The sequence below is a fragment of the Malaclemys terrapin genome, chromosome 11 (assembly GCF_027887155.1).
Source record: "Malaclemys terrapin pileata isolate rMalTer1 chromosome 11, rMalTer1.hap1, whole genome shotgun sequence".
NCBI lineage: Eukaryota > Metazoa > Chordata > Testudines > Emydidae > Malaclemys > Malaclemys terrapin.
Window position 1 is genome coordinate 67,676,095 of NC_071515.1, and position 22,076 is coordinate 67,698,170.

At 42.5% G+C, this 22,076-nt stretch overlaps 1 protein-coding gene across 3 annotated transcripts in view; it reads left to right on the plus strand.

Annotated features, from left to right (window-relative positions):
* The window catches only part of HEG1 (heart development protein with EGF like domains 1), an 84,732-nt gene that overhangs the window by 44,791 nt on the left and 17,865 nt on the right, over positions 1 to 22,076 (plus strand). Inside the window, exons 11-19 of one of the 3 annotated variants that reach the window (XM_054044013.1) lie at positions 1,332 to 1,694; positions 2,258 to 2,590; positions 4,008 to 5,426; positions 9,409 to 9,525; positions 10,198 to 10,317; positions 13,415 to 13,509; positions 16,322 to 16,380; positions 17,185 to 17,345; positions 20,207 to 20,341. In XM_054044013.1, coding sequence (XP_053899988.1) covers positions 1,332 to 1,694; positions 2,258 to 2,590; positions 4,008 to 5,426; positions 9,409 to 9,525; positions 10,198 to 10,317; positions 13,415 to 13,509; positions 16,322 to 16,380; positions 17,185 to 17,345; positions 20,207 to 20,341 — 2,802 coding nt within the window. The remainder of the gene's footprint in view (positions 1 to 1,331; positions 1,695 to 2,257; positions 2,591 to 4,007; positions 5,427 to 9,408; positions 9,526 to 10,197; positions 10,318 to 13,414; positions 13,510 to 16,321; positions 16,381 to 17,184; positions 17,346 to 20,206; positions 20,342 to 22,076) is intronic. The other 2 variants (XM_054044014.1, XM_054044015.1) reach the window with 2 other exon arrangements.

Consider the following 22,076-nt stretch of genomic DNA (forward strand, 5'->3'; position numbering starts at 1 on the left):
ATCCCCGTTTGACTGATGGGGAACTGAGGCAGAGAAAAACCAAGTGACTTGTCCAAGGTCAGACAGGAAGTTTGCAGAAGATCAGGGAACTAAATATCTCCCAAGTCCCAAGCTAGCACCCTAACCCTGGACCAACCTTCTCTGCTAACACTGCTCTGAATATTTTAATAGCAATCCATTTTTTCCCTCTACAATGGTACAGTTTTTTCTCGGCCAGATTCTGGCACAATTGCTCATGTCCAGCAGTGCCATATCCTGCAAGTAATCCCATTATACTGACTACACTGCCATTAAAAACCTGCGGCTGGCCTGTGCCGGCTGACTCAGGCTTGCAGGGCTTGGGCTAAGGAGTTATTTAATTGCAGTGTAAACATTCGGGCTTGGGCTGGAGCCCAGCCTCGCATGCGCTGCTAGGTGGGAGGGTTGCAGACCTTTGCTGCGTCCTGAGCCCAAACATCTACACTGCAATTAAACGGCCACTTACACTAACTCCTGTGAGCCTGAGTCAGCTGCTATGGGTCAGGTGCAGGTGTCTGATTGCAGTGTAGACGTACCTTTAGTGATTCTTTACCAACTAACTGGACTGTAGAGGCATTAAATCTGCTTAGATTTAAACTGTACCTGTAGACTGTACCTCTATTTCTAGAGGTGTTGAATTCCAATGCCTATCTTCACTGAATTTAATCTGTTTTAGTAACCCCTTTTATGGCTTTCGGAGCCTGCATTTTACAAAGAGATGCCCAAACGTCTGAAGATTTCTGAATATAAAGGCTCAGATTCCTATGCTGAGGTCTGCTTAGTGCAAGAGGAAGAGAACTACCAGGGATCAAGTTACACCTCCCTGATTCTCATAGTGCATTTGCACTGGCCCTGGCCCATAGGCATAAGTTAGATGAACTTAGGGGGTGCTCTGACTTACACCAGCTGGCTATATCCCTATGGGATCACAAGTCTACAAAGAATTGGTATAGTGCAGGCATGCCCTGTCCTTTTCCCTCATATGTCCCAGCATGCCTCCAATATTCCACCTTTCAGGCTGGTGTGATGGGCAGTTGGTGTAGAAGCCAGTTATGCCACCTAATAGCTCCCTGTGCAAACGGAATTTTCTGCTGGCCACTGTGGGCCAGGTTCCAACACTCTCTGCTACCCTTCTTCTCTGGAACAGCTAGAGGAATCTAAGCAGTAGGTTTTAATGAATGATTATCTTTTAAATAATCATAACATTCTAAAAAGTGAATAATTTCCAGATTTGTTTTCAGATGTTCGTGTGTGTGTGTAAAGAACTATTGTTGTTCTGCTCAAGATGTGCATATAAAAACTTTAATTTTCAGATTTTAATTCCTTTTCAGGAGTTGGAAGTAGCCATCAATCGGTTACAATTTCAGATAGAGAAAAAGAGATTTCCAGTTCTCCTACTCATAGTACGTACGTGTCAACGACATTCGCCAGAGGTGAGGAGAGGACATCCCAATCTCAAACTCACAGCAGCACATCGACTGCGGCAACAGAAATCTCCACTCATAATATAGACGCGGCCGAGTCTTCAGATTCAACCCAGTTCTTATCTTCTGTATCACAGGCTGGAGGTTTCAATATCTCATCAAGTGATGCCGATTTCATGGAGCCTTCCACCGAGCCTTTGCTTACTGATTCTTCCAAGAGCTCAACGTTGTCTTTACCCAATGATACAACCTGTGAGTTGTCTGAACTCAAAAATCTCATTTTGATAAGAAAAACATTCTCTCCCACTCCTCCCCAATGTAGGTTATGCATATTGTTATCGCTAACAAATTCAAAGCCACTGTAGTTGCCAGGCACAATATTTGTAAGCAGTAATGATTCTCTTTAATGAGATCACCTACACAGCATTTGGTATTTAACAGTGACCAACGGTGTAGGAAAGTGGACCACATCTTCTTAGTGTAGGAGACTGTTCACTTCCTGACTAGTCCAGTTCATACAAGTAATTCTAATGCATCATTCCAACTCTACTGACACACATTGTGTCAATACCTTTCATCCTTAGAAAGTCCCTCTTATAAAGGTTTCCATCAATAGAAATTATATTGTTTTTTTAAATACTCGGTGATTCATTTGTAAAAAGTGTTTATAAACCAAATTAATCCCATGCATAGCTCCATTTAAGTTGCTGGAGTTATTTGGCCCTGTATTTCAGGGTAAAATTATTATAGAACTCACAATTTCATTCTGATTTGTGCATATAAAATTTAATTTCCACCTTTTAATCCCATTACAGCCATTGGAAGTAACCATCGGTCTCTTAGCAGCTCAAAAACCGAAAAAAGTCCTTATACTGACAGTATGTACAGTTCAGCTACGTTAACAGGAGGTGGAGAAAGGACGTCACAATCTCTGACAAATAGCACATCTACCCATACAACAGAAAGCTCCACTTCGTATACAGAAATTGGCAATTCCTCAGAATTAATTCAGTCACCTTCAATGGCAGAGACTAGAGGGACGAGTATGTCAGCAAATGATATGGGTTTCACTGGGTCTTCAACTGAGACTTTCTTTATACGTTCTTCCAAGATACCAACTGACTCTTCTTTCCAAAATGATCCTTCAAGTAAGTGTTTTGTGTGTATGTTACCTTGAGAATGCCAGTCTTATATACAAAATCTCACCAGTGCATTAAATACTTTCCATGTGTGCAGACAGATGGTGGTCCCATATACCCATGTGCTATTTAAAATAACCAAATCAAAGCCACGCTCATACGTTCTGGGGAATCTTTCCAAAGGGGTAGACATCAAGCCAACTAGGATTATTAACATTGAAACTGTGCTTCTTGACTGGCTAGTATTAGTAGAAATCTGATAGATTTCTACTAATACTAGCCAGTACTAATACTAATGCTATTCTACCTTTTTTTTAATGGGTGGTATTTTCAAAAATGCTCCTGTTGGCCTAACTCAGTTCCCAATGAAGCCAATGGGAGCTTTCAGTAGGAGCAGATTTAGGCCAATTCAGAAGGACTTTTGAAAATCCCATCCTATATGTCTAAGGACATTGTCAAATTCACTGAAATTCACTACACACACACTCTTCCAACGATTAACTGTAAAATAAATGTTAATATTCTGTGTCATCCACGGCTAACTTTTCAAAGAGACGTGTTGTACTTTCGAGGTTTCCTGATTATAAAGTCTTTGATCAATGAATTTTTATAAGACATTATTTTATTTTATACACACTAACATAGAACATGTCCTTGAAAGTAATTTCTTCCAATAGAGGCATGAGAATTCTTCTGTGCAAAAACAGATTAAAAAAAGACTGGTTTTACTTAATTTGGAATAGAGGAAGAGAGTTAGAGGATAAGGTCATTCTGAATGATCTAGAGGACAAATGGACTTTACTATTTACCCTTGCACGAAGTACAAGAAGAGGACACAGTAATCAATCACGTGAAAAGGCAAAAAGCAACAGAGGGTCCTGTGGCACCTTTAAGACTAACAGAAGTATTGGGAGCATAAGCTTTCGTGGGTAAGAACCTAACTTCTTCAGATGCATCAGATGCATCAGATGCATCTGAAGAAGTTAGGTTCTTACCCACGAAAGCTTATGCTCCCAATACTTCTGTTAGTCTTAAAGGTGCCACAGGACCCTCTGTTGCTTTTTACAGATTCAGACTAACACGGCTACCCCTCTGATACGTGAAAAGGCAACACATTGAAAAGAGATAAAAATACTTATTGGTGAACATACAGTTCCTGTGTGGGACTCAATGCTGCAAGAGTTTGAGGTTAACATTTCAGAAGGTGTTAAAAATTCCATTATAGTCATAAGTACATAGTTACATTTGCAAAAGCATTGCACTCAAGCTAGTTTTCACTTGCAAATAACCTCCTTACAAACTGATGGACTGGATGGACCAATACACAGACTAGTAAATTTTATGTATCAGACATATAATTTCAGTAAAATGCCAAAATATTTTGATATATATTACTGTCATGTTACTTTTTTTTCTTCTATTCCAGGCATTGCAAGTAGCCATCAACCAGTTAGCAGCATCGACACTGAGAAAAGGACCTCTGTTTCTCGCACTGACAGCATGTACATTCAAACCACATTCAGTAGAGGCGGAGACAGGACGTTACTGTCTATATCAAATAACAGCACCTCTGCCGAATCATCAGAAAGTTCCACTTTTTATGCAGAAATTTCCAACTCTTCAGATTTAGCACAATCCTCATCTTTTATGGCTCAGAGCAGAGGAAGTAACGTATCATCAACTGACGGGGATTTAATTGCTCCATCTACAGAGCCTTTGCTTGTACATTCTTCCAAAATGCCAACTTACTCTTCTACAGTCAATCTACAAAATGCAACTCTGTTTTTCACTGGCACTGAATCGTCGCCAACTGGCAGCTCATCATTATCTTCATCAGTATTTCCATCCTCTTCCTCGGTGTCATCATTACATCACTTGCTTTCATCAACGCCATCGCCACCTCATTCATTTGCATCATCAGAGTCATCTCCACCATCCTCTTCATCGGTGATACCATCATCGTCACTCCCACCACCATCTTTGTCGTCATCTTTATCCACCTCCTCGTCAGTTGAATCATTTCCTTTATTACCATCCTTAATACCTTCATTTTCTTCAGCATCTTCACCATCACACGCTGGTGACAGTTTTCAAACCAGCAGGTCCATGGTTACATCAGGAGGGACAGACACAATGGAGCCATCGACTGCTGTGTTCTCTGGAAGTACACCCAGACAGTACAGCAATCACAGCAGACCACACCAGTTGAAAGAGAGCACTAGTTTCAAAACCACAGGACCACTTCCTCTTCAGACTGAACCTATGGAACAGCTCAGCAGTCGCTCTTCATCCACATCAGCTTCCGCACTTGTAACAGCGAGCTCCGCAGGAGGAACCTTCACTTCCAGTGGGGACCATTTTGAAAAGACAACTTTGCTTCTGACAACAGCTGCTCCAAGTCTGAGCAAGGATACCCAACACACTGAGATGGCAAAAGCATCGACCAGTATCTTGCCAAATATGACAAGTCAAAGAGATGTATTCCCTGCAGTGGAATTAACAACAGGGAAAACAGTTACACTGTCAACAGACATGACTTTTGGGCCACAGCGTTCTGTGCCAACTACAGATCATTCTATTACTACGAAAACTCGCAGAGTTCAAACTGCTGCTACCACGACAGTGGCCTACGTAACTGGAGTAACTACAAAATCAATGGAAACTAGCACTGCAACTAGCATTAAAATCACCGAAGAAAATATCCCAGCTACACATCCTTCCAAAACATCTTCCTCGAGCAAAACCACTGCAGGGTTTTCCACCACTTCGGCAGCAGCTACCAAACCAACTACTGTTGCTCTGTTCAGTCGCACAAGGGCATTAGTAACTACTTCTCATACAACAGGTAAAACAGCTAAAAGGTTGCCCAGAAACATTGGGTATGTAGAAAGAAGAGAACATCAGACATAGCTTATATAAAAACCTTTGAGGATATGAGTTAGTCTTAATTCTAGGTATTTTTAAGCATTTGAAACAAAAGGAGAGAGTTTAATAGATTCCCCAGTTGAAAAATGCAGAAAATTTTGGTGGAAATTTTACCCAAAGTTAATTAAAATTCAAAAACTGTCGACCAGCTCTCCTTGTACATTTAGAATTAACAATTTCTTTATTTCTCATTAAAAATAGATACATATAAATATATGTCATGTTAATGAGGAAAGACAGTTGGCCAGCATTAGTATTTGCATTGGAGCTTGTCCTGTTATTACAACCTATGATCATTTTCTCTCTCTCTGTATATATAATCTCCCTCAAAAGGGCCTGTCATAAGAACAAAAGAATGGCTGTCCTGGGTTAGACCAATGATCTGTCTAGCCCAGCATCCTGTCTTCTGACAGTGGCTGGTGCCAGATGCTTCAGAGGGAATGAACAGAACAGGGCAATTATTGAGTGATCCATCCCCTGTCATCCACTACCAGCTTCTGGCAGTCTGAGGCTTAGAGACAACCTGAGCACATGGTTGTGTCCCTGACCATCTTGGCTAATAGCCATTGATGGACCTATCCTCCATGAGTTCTTTTTTGAACCCAGTTATACTTCTGGCCTTCACAACTTCCCCTAGCACCAAGTTCCACAAATTAACTATCTGTTGTGTGAACAAGGACTTATGTTAGTTTTAACTTTGCTGCTTATTAATTTCTTCGTCTGAGCCTTGGTTCTTGTGTCATGTGAAGGAATAAATAACACTTCCTCCACACCATTCATGGTTTTATAAACCTCTATCATATCCCCACCTCAGTTGTCTCTTTTCTAAGATGGACACTCCCAGTCTTTGTAATCTCTTCTCAGACGGAAGCTGTTCCATACGCCTAATCATTTTTGTTGCCCATCTCTGTACTTTTTCCAGTTCTAATATATCTTTTTTGAGATGGGGCCACCAGAACTTCACACAGTATTGAAGGTGTGGGCGTACCCTGAATGTATATAGTGACATTTCCATCTTCTTATCTATCCCGTTCCTAATGGTTCCTAACTTCTGCTAGCTTTTTTGACTGCTGCACAGACATTTTCAGAGAACTACACACAGTGACTCCAGATCTCTTTTTTGAGTGGTAACAGCTCCTTTAGACCCCATCGTTTTGTGTGTATAGTTAAGGTTATGTTTTCCAATGTGCATTATTTTGCATTTGTCACTTCTCTTGTTAGCGAAAGTCTAGGCCACATTCTGTATCCTTGCTGAATCTATTGCCACAGTCATTATTACATTTTATATTTTGAAGAAAAGTAGGGAAAAGCGTTAAGCACAAGTTCCAGTTTTGCCTTTTGTCGTAGCCAGTTATGTGTTAAGAACATGGAACTAGATTGATATTAGAAGCAGAAACTTTGGCAGAAACTCCACTTCATAAAACAAGAATACATAATTTGGCAGAAGCAGGCATCTTCACACTTGGCTAAGGGAAAACTCTTTCTAGGAGTGAACTGGAATGGTGACTCATGTACTTATCCTTAAGGGACTAAGGGGGTTGAGGAAAGGTAGCTGTGGCTAGGTCATCAGCACACTGGGAGGAGTGCGTGAAGGACTTTATATAACAAAAACCCAAGGGCGTCAGTTAGTCTAGTCTCCTTATCTTCTCAATTAAATATATTCAGTACAGTTTTTATCTGAATGGAAATATAATCCATAGTTAAAGCCCCTGGGGCTGAAAACACTTGCTACACAGGGTAGTGTTTACTGACTTCGGTCATCCTTTTAACATCAGTAGGACTACATAAAATAGAAAGCATTACAGCCAGTAATAAGTGTTTACAGGACTGGACTCTGTGACTGAATATTTTTATTACAGATTGTATTTAAGTATATTGGGAATAGTGACATGGGTTAATGCATTTTATGTGAGAATCTAATTTAATGTAGCCTCTTTTTATTGAGTGATTCGTGTTTTGTTACTTTATTATTTTTTTAAAAGTCAGGTTTTGACGTTTACTGTAAAGAGGAAATCCTTTTGGTGACCTGGACTTAACACTTTGTACTGTGGATTTAATAATGCTCTGTATTTTTGTAATGCCTTCCGAACTGCTTTAGAAATGTTAAGGAATTAATAGCCCAATTCTGCTTGCCTTCCTCATGCAAGCAATCCCATTGATTTCAGTGAGAATACACACAGGAATATGAGTTTTGGGGTGGAGTCCCGTGCGTATCTCATCACTGTTAGAGCTGGTTGAAATTTTTTGAATTTCAAGATTTTAACAGTATTCCAAATCTTGATATTAAAAAAAAAAAGAGAGAGAGAATTTCCGTGTTTTCACAATTTCTTCCCCCCACCATGTTTCAAAATGTTGACAAATTCATATTTAAAAAAATAAGGTATAAAGACTTAAAAGCGTCCATGCAATTCCACACGCCCTTCCTTCCCCTCCCCCCCACTGTTTTTGGTAATCAGTTTCCTCCCCATATTACAACAGGAAAACTGAAATACAGAGAAGTACCTTTTGGCTACTTAATTTTTGGGTGCCCTACTTGAGACCCCTTAGCCCTGCTTTTCAGAGGTGCTGAACACCCATAACTCTGGTCAGGTGAAGTCACCAGGGTGAGCGCCCAGCAACTCTGAAAAATCAGTTTGTCTCAGGCTGGATACCGAAAATCAGTGGCCATTTTTGAAATGTTTGGCCTCCGTGACCTGTTTGAGGCCACACAGTAAGTTTGCAGCAGAGCCAGCAACAGCACACGGGAGTTCCTGAATTCTGTATTTTAACCATAAAACCATCCTTCCAGCTTTTGTGAATTACACTGCGCAGTAATAACCACAAAACAAATCTGAGTGACATGTGCCACCTAATTTGTCTTGTAATCCAATGTAATCAACAAACAAGCCAACCCCTCTGGCTACGTTCTGCACTTGGACATGTGCATAATTTATATTCCTGCTAATGAGAATAACACATGCGTCATGAAGAGCATTTCCAGACATGGCAGAAAAGGGGGTGTTCTTTTTAAAAGGGGTGAGAATCCAATGCTTTTTCCCATAAGGATTTGAATGTTCAGTTGTACGGCATGTAAGGTTACCATACGTCCGGTTTTTCCCGGACATGTCCAGCTTTTTGGTAATCAAACCCCCATCCGGGGGGAGTTTCCAATAAGCCGAACATGTCCGGGAAAAATACTCCCTGGCTTACCTTAGAGCGGCGCCGGGGGCTGCTGTGCTCCCTGACTCCTGGGCTCTGTAAGAGCCGAGCTGCCCGAGTGCTACTGGCTTCGGGCAGCCCCCATGCCTCTGGACCCTGCACCCCCGGCCTGGCACTTCCCCTCCCGGGCTCCGGGGGCGCAGGGTCGAGAGGCATGGGGGCTGCCCGAAGCCGGTAGCGCTCGGGCATCTCGGCGCTTACAGAGCCCAGGAGTTCAGGGAGCACAGCAGCCGTTGGAGCCTGGGAGGGGAAGTGCCCGGCCGGGGGCGCAGGGTCCGGAGACATGGGGGCTGCCCGAAGCCCGAGCGCTACCGGCTTCACGGTTTGCTGGGCAGCCTCCAGACCCTGCGCCCCCGGCTGGGCGCTTCCCCTCCCGGGCTCCGTGAAGCTGGTAGCGCTCGGGCAGCCCATTTCGCATGGCTGGGAGGGAGGAGGGGGAATTCAGGGCGCTCAGGGGAGGAGGCGGAGTTAGGGCGGGGACTTTGGAGAAGGGGCGGGGATGGGGCGGAGTTGGGCGTGGAAGGGGTGGAGTTGGGGTGGAGCCGGGGTGGGAAAGGGATGGGGCCAGGGCCCCGTGGAGTGTCCTCTTATTTTATTTTTTAAATATGGTAACCCTAACGGCATGCCAAGCACCGGAAAATAGACAAAACTACAGTCATGCTAGTCAAGCCAGGAATTAATCCCCCAAATGTCTTATTTCACAGTCAATGTCTGCACCACAAACCCTTGTCTGCATGATGGAAAATGTGTTATTAATGGTGTTATGGGCAAATATCAGTGCAAGTGTTCACCAGCCTGGCAAGGAGAAGACTGCAGTGAAGGTAAAGGACAGTATTGCAGCCAGTGGCCCCTCTGTCTTATCATAGAATATCTGGGTTGGAAGGGACCTCAGGAGGTCATCTAGTCCAACCTCTGGCTCAAAGCAGGACCAATTCCCAGACAGATTTTTGCCCTAGATCCTTAAGTGGCTCCCTCAAGGATTGAACTCACAACCCTGGGTTTAGTAGGCCAGTGCTCAAACCACTGAGCTATCCCTCCCCCCAATTCAAGCACCATCAAATAAATCACTCTGCATTGCCTGAATGATAGCAGTTTGTAGAAATAGGCCATGATCCTAGTGGCTATAGTACCAGTGTGAAACTCAGAAGACCTGGGTTCTGTTTCAGGTTCTGCCACTAGCCTGTTGACTGACCTTGGGAAAGTTCCTTCACCTTCACTTTGAGATCTACTGATAAAAAGTGATTGATAAGAGCTAGGCATTATTATTCACAGGGGCTGAAGCAAAGTCAGTAAAACTACTGAACGAGAATGGGAAAGCTGTTTGCATTTATTCATTCAACTCCAGTAGGATAATCAAGAACAGGATAAATAATAATAAGTGGTAACGATGCAGTGAGTCATACAGCAATACACAGAGGGTCTTCTAGTTCTACTGCCAAGGATTCCTTGTAATTCTGTGATTCTACTGGCTGTTGTTTTCTCCCTTGTTTCAGATGTGGATGAATGTCTTTCTAATCCATGCCCAGATTTGGCCACATGTAATAATACTCAGGGCTCCTATGTCTGCAAATGTCCTCTTGGATACCGGCTAGAAAAAGGAAAATGCAATTTAGGTAAGAGAATTGCACTGCAAAAAAAAAAAAAAAAAAAAAAAGAAAGAAATACACGGTTAAAAATAAAAATCTAAGACAGAAATAAAACCAGGGATCAGACAAATCCTTTCCTTTAAAATTCAGCTACCGATGGTTGGTTTCCATTAGCATAATTGCCTTTTATTGTCTATACCGATATGTAGTCTACTGTATTTTGTGGTGAAATGTCCTGGGGATTTAGTAATATTTAAAGATTTCCTCCACTTTTGTAAAGCTATAGAAACAGCATGTTTCAAATAATGGTTACAGGTTTATTTGTATTTTAAGGACAGAAAATCCAGATTTTTTTAATGAATTCTAACAATCCAAAAGATTTCCACAAAATACTTAGATCTCACTCCTACAAAAACTTAGGCACATGTTAGTAGGGCCATTGTGTAACTTGACTTTAGTTGGACTAATCATGTACATAAAGTTAAGCAACTGTGTAAGTCTTTGTAGGAACAAGGCCTTATTTTGTAGCTTTCGTTTAGCATATAGCACAATTATTCAATACCCAAGTTCCATCACCTCTATATGCAAGACGACTCCGAATTTCAGGCTTTTCTCATGACCCATTGTAGAAGTGACTTTGTTTTACAAGACTTTACTGTGAGCCACGATCTGAAAGAATTACAAATGTGAAAACAGTGCTATTGAATCATGTCTGAGGTATTAATGAAGGGCATTTTTAAGATGGACTGCTAGGATAGCAAATGATTTGATTTATTTTACACTAAGAAAAGGGCAGATTATATAAACACCGTGAATCTAATTCTCCTTTTATTATGCCAGTGTAAATCAGGAGCCAGAGAAGTCAATGAGGTTTCTCTGGTACAAAACTTCCTGTGAGAGGAGCACCTGGCCTCTGTGTGTAGCCTGAAGGCATGGGAAAGGATTGGAGGCTTTCTAATGTTATCAGCAACTGTATTTGTCTTTTGGATGAGATATAAAGCTGAAGCTGTGATCTCCCATTTTCACTGACAATCTCATGACATTTAATAGAAGATTTAGGGATAGAATCTATTCTGCTATTCTGACCAAATTCCAACTTGGGTTATTAGTTTCTGCCCCCAGGCTTATATAAATCTAGGTAGGCAAGAGTGCTTTTAACTCTAAACTGTACCTCATCTCAAAGGGCATCATGCATTTCAGTCCCAAAGTTACCTAAATCCCACACAAATTTGACATCTCTTCTCTCGTATTGTTGAAAATTAAATATTGCCAACCCCAAGCCTTCAAAACTCATGAGTCAGGCGCCCCCAAAATCAAGACATTAGTTTAAAAATCATAAGATTTAAAAAAAAAACAAATAGATTTTGAATGATTTTTATTTGCCTTCTAGTTTTTGAGTCTTGAGGTTTGTAGCAGGATGGTCCGATGACCAGTTGTCCTAGTGGTCAGGTCGTGGTATTATGGTTTCTGCCAGCCTAGTCAACCCAGAGGGGCCCTGGCTGCAGCCTCAATCACTTCTGTGTACTCAGATTGCTTTCACAGAGGTTCTATCACTACAGAGGACTGGGGGAGTGGGCATGGTAGGGGGATCTGGGCCCACCCATTCCACTGGGTCTTGACCCAGTACCCTAGGGGTTTATCAAAGCATTTGGCCCAGCTATTGAGCTACCCCAAATTATATTTTCCCCTGGGTCACTTCCTACCAGTCTGGAGCTATTCCAGTTGGAACACGGTCGCTGGCTTAAGAGACACTCTTCAGTCTCTTAGTGTCCTGTTGAAGCAAATCTCTTTTAGGGCTTTCAGCTCCCCAAAAGTGGGGGGCGGGGGGAGGGCAAAATACCTGCTTCTAGAGCAGCCTTCACAAAGCTGTGGCCACTCCTGACACAGCTCTCAGCTTCAGTCTTGCTTCCTTGGGGGAGCTTGCAGCTCCCTCCCCACTTCCCTGAGCTACCAGTGTATCTGCTGTGGGAACATGCTGTGCATGTAGGCAGGGCCCATCCCTTAGCTCAATATTGCTCCACTCCCAGCCAGTTTCAGTGTGGGGCCTGTGGACCCCATCACAACTTTACACCTGGGTCACATTTTCAAGCTTTTCTCTACACCGACGAGGGCTAAACAATTAAAAAAAAAAAAAAGTTGAGGTTCTCACCTAATCACATGCCTCCAGTAGCTGAGGCTTTAAGAAAACCACCAAATATGGCGAAACATACCAGAAAATCATGAGAGTTGGCCACACTGAAGTTATTCAAATCAGAAATAAAGACTCTTGTAACTGGGGTTACAGAAAGAGTTATTTACACTGGAGGAATGAATCCCACAATATTTAAAGTTTCCCGCGTTAACAATGTTTTTGTGTCCCTCCTTTGGAGTCTCTGTCACCCATTGCACTCCATATTTGGGCCATGGCAGGTTGTGTGGTGTGCTGCTCTTTCTGAGCCTACAGCAACTTCACCTCAACAGCTGTATGCAATTTTGGGCACCACAACATAGGAAGGATTTGGAAAAAATTAAAAAAAAACCCCTCCAGCAAGATCAAGATACGCGATGCAAAGAACAGAAGATTAGAAATGGAATGAGTAAAATATATACAGTATAAAAAGAGACTTGGTGGAGGGGGGAAAGGCAGATAATCTTGGTCTATCAAGACCTTCAGAACAACCATATAAATGTCCCTATAGAGACAGAGAGATTATATTGTATATAGTACAAAAATTATTGCACCCAGCAAAACATAGTTACCTCTCTGGCGGAATGCAGACTGATTAACAGCAAGTAGTACCACTGCACATCAGCTTAGGACAGGAAATGAAAAAGAACAGCTCTCTCTTCAATTTAAGCTACAGGAGTATTCAGTTAGATTACCTATAACTATCTGAGCTGGAATTTAGCTAGGACACGGGGGCTGACACACAATCTCTTGTGAAGAATCCCGTGGGATCTGTGCTTTTTAGTGGTAAACTCATTCATAGGTTTCCCATTGCTATAGCCCTTGCAGTTTTCAACCAGGCTAACCCCTTTCTAGCTCATGGGACATGATAAGATCCCAGCGTGGGGTATCAAAGCTTTGTATTGCATTGTATGCATTGCATGCATTGTAGCTAACAGGCTTTGTTTTTAATTTTAGTAAGAACATTTGTTGATCAAGTTGCACTGAAACTGAACACTACTCATGGGAAGTATTCTGAACTCCCTCGAATTGAAGATGAAATAATAACAATGGTAAGTGTCCTCTCTAGAACAGTGGTTTCCAAACTTTTTTGATTGCGCACCCCATCAGTAAAAAATTTTTGAGCATGCACCCCCGGCCGAAGCAAAAAAAAAAAAAAACCGCTCGGACTCTCCGCCAAACTGCCGAGGGAGGGGGGAAAAAAAAGTGGCGCTACTCCGGCGGCACTCCTCCAGTCGCGCACCCCGAAGGATCCTCTTGCGCACCCCACTTTGGAGACCACTGCTCTAAAACATTAACAAATGCTGCTACGTGTAGATTTCATCCAGCGTCGTCATGATCTGTGCAACAAAGCACAAGATACAGAGACTCTAAATCATGGGTTTGTCTTTGTACCAATTAAATTTTATGGTTCAGGCATTTCTCATTTACTATGTCATGACCATGTCAGACGCTAAGGGCTTTTCCTCAAAGACTGTAAAATATGTTGTAAGCAAGACTCAAGAAGTAATTCTTCTGCTCTACTTTGCACTGATTGGGCTTCAGCTGGACTATTGTGTTCAGTTCTGCGTGCCACGTTTCAGGAAAGCTTTGGACAAATTGGAGAAAGTCCAGAGAAGAGCAACAAAAATGATGAAAGGTCTAGAAAACATGACCTATGAGGGAAGATTGAAAAAAAGGGTTTGTTTAGTCTGGAGGAAAGAAGACTGAGAGGGGGCATAACAGTCTTCAAGTAAATCTTCCTAACTGTGAGGGTGGTTAAGCACTGGAATAAATTGCCTGGGGAGGTTGTGGAATCTCCATCACTGGAAATTTTTAAGAACAGGTTAGACAAACATCTGTCAGGGATGGCCTAAATAACACTTAGTCCTGCCATGAGTCAGGGGACTGGACTAGAAGACCTCTCGAGGTCCCTGCCAGTTCTATGAGTCTGTTATTCCAGGGCTTTGTAACAGACTTTGTGTTTGTGTGGGAAGAAAAAAATGAATCGGCTCTTTGGGGCAAGACTTGTCTTGGGGGGAGGGATAGCTCAGTGGTTTGAGCATTGGTCTGCTAACCCCAGCATTGTGAGTTCAATCCTTGAGGGGGCCACTTAGGGATCTGGGGCAAAATCAGTACTTGGTCCTGCTAGTGAAGGCAGGGGGCTGGATTCAAGGTCCTTTCCAGTTCTAGGAGATAGGATATCTCCATTAATTTTTTTTGTTTGTTTTTTAATTTTTTTATTTATTTGGGGGTTTTTTTGTTCTGTTTGTACAGCACCTAGCTCAGTGGGGTCCTAGTCTACAACTGGAGCTCCTGGTTGCTACCACAATACAAATAAATCATAAGAATGCTGCGTTTGCAGAAGAGTACACATTAGACAAACTGCATATAGCCGAATAATACTGGCTGGTGTTCATGCTATTCCAGTCTAAGATGCCCATCTCTGAGAAGGCAGAAACCACTGTTGATTACCCCCCTGGAGAGCCAAGCTTCACCAGTGAGATATGGGACAAGAAAGAATCACCTCAGCTCTTCCTTCATGCCAGTGGATGGGCTTCTTTAGATGTGGAACTTGAATCATTAGCTGCTTTTTTTCCCCCTTGGCGGAGAGATGGCTTGACCAGGCAGGAAATAAGGATGGATGATTAGGCTGATAATTATATTAAAAGATCTGCACATTTTTTGAATCTTATTTCGTCCCCCATCCCATCAATACCTCAATGGAGAGACCCTGCTTCAAGGAGGCTGAGTGAGTTAGACTAAGGCAAAGCTCATTCCGACTAGGCTGGGGCTGCCTATAGGCTTGTATTGAGTACCCTCCCCCTAGTGGTTTGTTGTTGTACTGCAGTTTCCAGTGTAGGGGATATAAAGATCTTTATTGCAGGTTCAGAGGCAAACTCAGGACCAATCATCCTGGATTCCCCCAGTTTCAGCAACAAGTCTCATAAATACCAACCTGGTGCTGAAGTTGCTTGGAAACGATAACTGTGGCTCGGAGTACTCTACAAGCTAGGGTTGGGATTCCCCTGCTGGCGTACACGTACTCCACTACTCACAGCGAGCTAGCACGAGTATCAATAGCAGGGTAGCCGTGGTAGCGCTGGCAGTGGCCGCACGGCGTAGCTGTGCCACGTATGTACCCACCAGTTTCAGGCAGGTTTATACTTGGCACAACTAAGCCGTGCCTCCGCGGCAGCTACCGTGGCTACACGGTTATTGAAACTTGCGTAGCTCAGTACAAGCGAGTGCGAGTTTGTGTAGACAAACAGGAGAATCAAACGCCTTGCTCATAGTGGAGAGGTGGCACGTGTATCATTCATACCAAGGATAGTTCTCTTGCCTACCATGTCTTCATTCTTACCTTCGCACACGTTAGATCAGCTTTTTAGCAGACGTTGGTCACAGCAGTTCACTGGGCCTGTTTACCAAGCAAGGCGGCGTGTCTGGTGACATAGCTAAAGCAGCAGGAAGATGGGCTTACAGCCTCCGTGATATTGACTAAACAGACTTAGGAGAAATCAAAATAAATGACTGAGCCTGAGACTCTTTCCTTGAGTGTGGGATTCGGGGGGAGGCGCCTTTGATGATGTGCAGCATCCAAATGTGTCGTTCTGAATACTGCCTTATGCAGGCCTCTTTCCCCACTGTTTGCTGGCTGGTCCTCACCCTTTGTGCTCTCTGCACAGCAGGCCCAGGACAGATGTCCATTTTTACAAACCATAGGACTTTGCTAATGTCCAAAGCTGCACAATGGCGACTTCATCCTTCCCTTGTTGACAATACAAAGGCCCCTCTGTCTCATTGAAATAGGAGGCTGTTGCGAAGGTCAGAGATCCCTGTTTAATTCCCAAACAGTAATAGAATATTCATTCTTTCCTTCAGCTGAACATGTCTCTTTCAACGTTACCTGGCTATTACAACTCAGTGGTTAAAGCTGCAAGGTAAGGAATGGAATACAATGTATGTGTTAGGGATGTATATGTTGGGGAGGACCAACCTCCTTGATCTGAACAGACTAAAACTCTGGGGAAGTTCAGCTCTGGATACAAACTTTGCAGTTGATAATAAGATAGACACAGTGTGGCCTAAGAGGACTTACTCTGGAACTGGGAGCAAGGAACATCTTAGTACTCTGCCCATGACTTGCTTTGTGGCCTTACGCAAGTCACTTATGGCCTGATTTTCAGAAGTGCTGACCAACCCCAGTTCCCAGTGAAGTCAATGACACCTGTTTTCAAAATCAGATCATTAATATCCCTAAGCCTAACTTTGCCCCTGAAAAATACGAGAAGCTCCTCTCACTGGCTTCATTGTGAATTACTTGTATCCCACTGTGGACAGAATTGGCTCTAGCTTAGTGGTTTGAGCATTAGCCTACTAAACCCAGGGTTGTGAGTTCAATCCTTAAGGGGTCCACTTAGGAATCTGGGGCAAAATCAGTGCTTGGTTCTGCTAGGGAAGGCAGGGGGCTGGACTTGATGACCTTTTGGGGTCTCTTCCAGTTCTATGAGATAGGTATATCTCCATATAAAATAAAAATGTATATGTTTGCCCTGTCTGTAAAGTGGGGGTAATATAAGAGAGGGTTGTTATGGGGACTTAGCTAAAGTTTGACAGTCTTTTCAATATACATCAAGTGTTTTATACATGCTATGTGTTACTGATATTAATAATAGCAATCTGCTGAGGACATATTAACAATGAAATAAAATGCAAAACAGTGATGCATAGTTTTTTTTTGGCAGGGAGTCCAGTTCTGTCCGAGTTTCAGTCCAAACCACCTTTTCTTTAACATCTAACGTGACGCTCCTTGACATTTGTAGAAGTGTACAAAGCTACATCAGTGCTTGCAAAACTCCTGCTGAAACCTGCCAGTTCATCTCCAACCTTACGCTGCTCCACAGAGGTAAATAACATCCGGATTGATCATAATGAAAGTGGAAAGCAATCAGCCTTTTATTTGTTCGTTTGTTCTTAAAGTGACTGTGGCCCTCTGAAAAGTCCCTTTCGAATATTTATCTCATTTAAATGGAAGTCATCTTAAAGCCTCTGCAGCGTAAAAAGAGACTGCAGATTTCAAGCTTTATCTTACTCACATGTGTGAGAAATCTGTCTCTTTGTGAAAACATTACATGGGTGAAAGACATTACACAGCACAGAATTACAGTCATTGTGAATGGTCCTTTCATCTCTGGGGTACGGCATTGAATCCCATCCAGATCAAAAAAATACAAGATTTATTCTAACCACATGGTTTGAACCTATCAAAATGCTTTGAGTGCAGGGCTTAGTGCTGCTAAAAAAGGGGAGGGTGACAGCAAGTGAGGTTTATAGTGAGACAAGCCTTTCCAGTCAATTTGATTATAGCGTTTCTTGGCTGCTATAGTTAATCTGTACCTGCTGTGGGTTGGGTTTTTCTTGGTGCCAGATTCCACTGGTGAAAATGAATGGTATTAAAATGGTTCGAGGCAAAGTAACATTTCTATACAGACCCCTCCACCTGCCAAGGACCAAACATGGGATGCAGTGTGTGACTAAGAACCAAAACATGATTCGTGCAGGAAACTTTAAAATGCTGTTGGATTCCTTCCTTCCACGGACATAGGTTTCTGTAGCCTCCGTTTCATGAGACTGTATTCCTGATGTTACAGTCCAAGTGAGGGGACCCCAAATTTGTGTGCAACACAGGTAGCCTTCAGACTAAAATGAGTGTTATCCCATGAAACAAGGGACATTTGAGAGACAGGTTTCCATTAAAAAAATCTACACCCAGAGCTTTGTGACATAACTGTAGATGTTTTGCTTTGAGGATGAAAGTTGGCAACATTTAGCCATTTTTCTGAAAGAAAAACAACATTTAAAACAATTTAAAGAAAAATTGGTCTGGCCATTTAAGCTAAATAAACATAAAAATGAGAAAGTTGGGAGTTTTTAACTCCTTTTCTCAGGGGCTATTTTGCTTATCTAATCTGACCTCCTGCATAACACATGCCAAAGCTCTTCACCTGCTAATTCCTGTCGCCAGCCCAATTAAAGTGGTGGCATTAGATTTGATAAGCCAGCTGAGACCAAGTCCAGCGGGTGGCCTCTTCCGCACTTTCATTTTGGGAGGGTTAGTGTCTAACTTCCCATTAAAGATAAACAGAATTGTCGACAGCACAAATTCTTCTGTTACAGAAGTATTAAAAATCAAGCTGACAAATTCAGAAGCGAAGGGAATCGAGAAGAGTTGGGACAGTAAAGAGTTGTGAGCTCCAGTTGGGAGGCATAATGTCATAGAAGTTGTAGCAATGATTTATTGTTATCCAAGTTCACCCAACTTGACCCAGCTCTCCTCAGTCAGGCCTGAATCAAAGCCCAGCAAAGCTAATGGAAGCCTTTCTGCGGACTGCAGGGGGCGCTGGATCAGGCCTGTAGTTCAGTTATGAATCTTTACAGGCAGTAAGTAACTCCATTTCTTTTAATTCTTTTATTCTGGCCAACTACATTTCTGTGACTCAGCATTAAGATGACGGGATCCATTTTCATGCTGCTTAAGCCTGTGGAGAGGATTTGGGTCTATTACAGTGATCAGATGGTTATTGGGGTTTCCTTGTTCTGCAATCAAATATGTTGCACAGCCTGGTTCAGAATCTGTAAAGGCGCAGAGAACTGGTCTTGGGGAGCGCATTCCTGTACTGCAGAATTCACTCACTAATACCTTGTACTTATATAGCCCTTCTCGTCTTCAAAGTACTTCACAAACATTAATTGCTCATTTTCCTGTGTTGCTGTATTAAAGAGAATGGAAATGAGGCAAGGTTAAGTAATTTGCCCAAGGCCACATAGAGTATGTCTACATTGCAGTTAGACAACCATGGCTGACCCGTGCCAGCTGACTCGGGCTCGCCAAGCTCGGGCTAAGGGGCTGTTTAATTCTGAAACCTGTGGTGTAGTTGTTCGGGCTCGGTTCTGCAGCCCAAGCTCTGGGACCCTCCAATCTCGCAGGGTCCTAGAGCCCAGGCTTCAGCCTGAGCCCCAACGTCTACACCGCAACTAACCAGCCCCTTAGCCTGAGCCGAGGAGCCCAAGTCATCTGGCCCGGGACAGCCACGCGTTTTTAATTGCAGTGTAGACATACCCATAGACTCAAGATTAGAGCTAGGATTAGAATTCATGAGTTTCTAGCTCCTGGTTCTATGCTAAGAGCAGTGGGCCATACCCCTCTCTTTCTCTATTCTCCTAGTTTGGTTTGTTTGTACCAGAAGTGTGGGGAAACTCCATTTTGGCTGAAATTATAACAGTGTTTGTGGAGTATGCTGCTGTGGTTCTCCTTAATATATAATACATCTTTACATGTCAGAGGTCTGTCTGTCTGCTAGAGGGCAAAGATGTGAGGGCATTTACACTGGAAGAGCTTTACAGAGTGAAGGATACTCTGTTTCTCTCTAACAGGGATTTAATATTTGTGTCCCTTACTCTAAAAGAAATCATCTAGACCAGAAACAGTTCTTTTTTTAAGTGAAGATTTCATACACATTTAGACTGAATATCATGTACAACTTTGTAATGGAGAGAACTGTAAGACTACTGAATTCTTTCAAGGGATTACTAGATTAGACAAAGCACTCAAGAATATATTGCAAGGAACAATGCTGTGTTGGTTGGTAGGAGATAGACCTGATGACTTAGTAGGTCTTTTCCATCTCTAATATCTGTTGATGATCAATGTGCATAACAGTGTATTTACAAGGACATGTGCTGATACTGGTGATGTCTTTATGGTAGTTGGCGGTTTGTGTAAACAGAAGGACCCTGAATGCGACAGAGAAACTTCGGAATGCACCGACCAGGATGGCATTGCAGTCTGTCAGTGCAAGAGTGGATACTTTAAATACAAGAAGATAGATCATTCCTGCAGAGGTATTGTTCTTTTCACAGCCAGGTTTGCTTTGGTTTTTGCTTAATATTTTGTTTCCAGTTGAAATGATTTTCACACATGTGTTCTTTGTATTTCTTTGCATGCTAAGCAGCTCAGTATTATGAATAAATATTAACAGTTTAGATTTCCTCCATTTGGATTTGGTGCTTTACAGTAGAAATTGAAGATATTCTCTTTCACTACAGTAATCATAATATTATCACTTTCGGGAGCCTGCTGTGCAAGTCAGAAAGATCCAGTGAAAAGAGACAAGGAGTTGGAATGCCAGAGGCAACAGTTCAGTGGCATAGTGCACAGATGACATAGCACACTTTTTTGTGTTGCTCTTTTGTCTGAACTCCAGGGGAAGTAAAGATAATTGTTTTAAATTCACAAGCTGTATTTATGTATCCTTAATATTTTGAAATGACCAAGTAGCTGAGGAGGAGTGTGAATTTATTTGATCTTAAAAAGGATCATAATAGACATTTAAATACAAGAGCCAGTATCTCTTAACTACTGTCTTAGCAGACACAGAGCTATTTCACTACATTTTAAATAAATTAAGGTCAGTTTTGCTCCTGTAGTGATCAAAATAAATGTATATAGGTTCAATGGAGCCCATTGCCTGCTTAGACTAGTCACTCCTGTGGTGTGTCGTAAGAAGTCCAGCTTTCTGATCATTAATACACTTATGACTTTGATGGTTATTTTTGTTTCTGGCCGTGATTGCAACATGCTAGATACTGTATAAATGTGTGGGAAGAGTGTCCCTGCTCCAAAGAGCTCACAATCTACAAAAGATGACACCCTCTTCCCCTCTGTGTCTTATGAAGCAGCTAGTTGGTGATTATTCATGTTTTGACAATATCACAATTTGTAAGAGACCACACGGGCATTGGATTGGGACGTAGGAGTCCTGGCTTCCAACCCTGGCTCAGCTATTCCGTGTGATCTTGGGTAGGACACTTCACCTGATTGTGCCTCTGTTTCCCCACCCAGTCTTTATTTGTGAGCTCTTTGGGACAAGGTGTATCTCTTGCTATATTTATGTACAGCGCCTTGCACAGTGAGGCCCCAATCTCAGTTGGGATCTGTACGTGCTATTGTAAAACAAATGAATCCTTTGTGAGTGTATACGTGTGGGGAGACGAGGGGAGTGCATGTGTGTAGGGCGGTATTTTTGTTAAGGTATGTTGACTATCCCCAATTAGTCCTTAACCTTGCCATCCTTAGTTGGCTAGGTTCTTGTCAACAGCACAATAAAAGAACCTTGTCAAATAGCACTAAACAATTCTAATCAGGTTTGCAGTAGCTTTGAAGTTAGCTTAAAATCATCTAATCTGCCTTTGCTAAAAAAATATGTGATAATGTTTCCCTGCTTTGCCCTCATACGTGTAATGGGATCACCAGCAGCACTGGCATCTAACAGCAACAAAGAGGAGGAGACAGGATGTGTGAAACCCACATAAAATAACATCTAGTTTTTATTTCAATAGGCTCCAGTCAGAGAAAGTAGCGTTCCTTTTTTTCCCTCTAAGAATGGAGGAAGGTGCGTGTCAAATGTTGAAGAGATTGCTGCAGTGTAACTTGCAGGGGGTGGGGCTGAGAAGAAGGATGGTCCAGTGATTAGGGTGCTAGCCTGAGCCTTGGGAGATCCAGCTTTAGTTTCTTGCTCTGGCACAGACTTCCTGTATGGCCTTGGGCAAGTCACTTCGTCTCTCTGTGCCTCAGCTT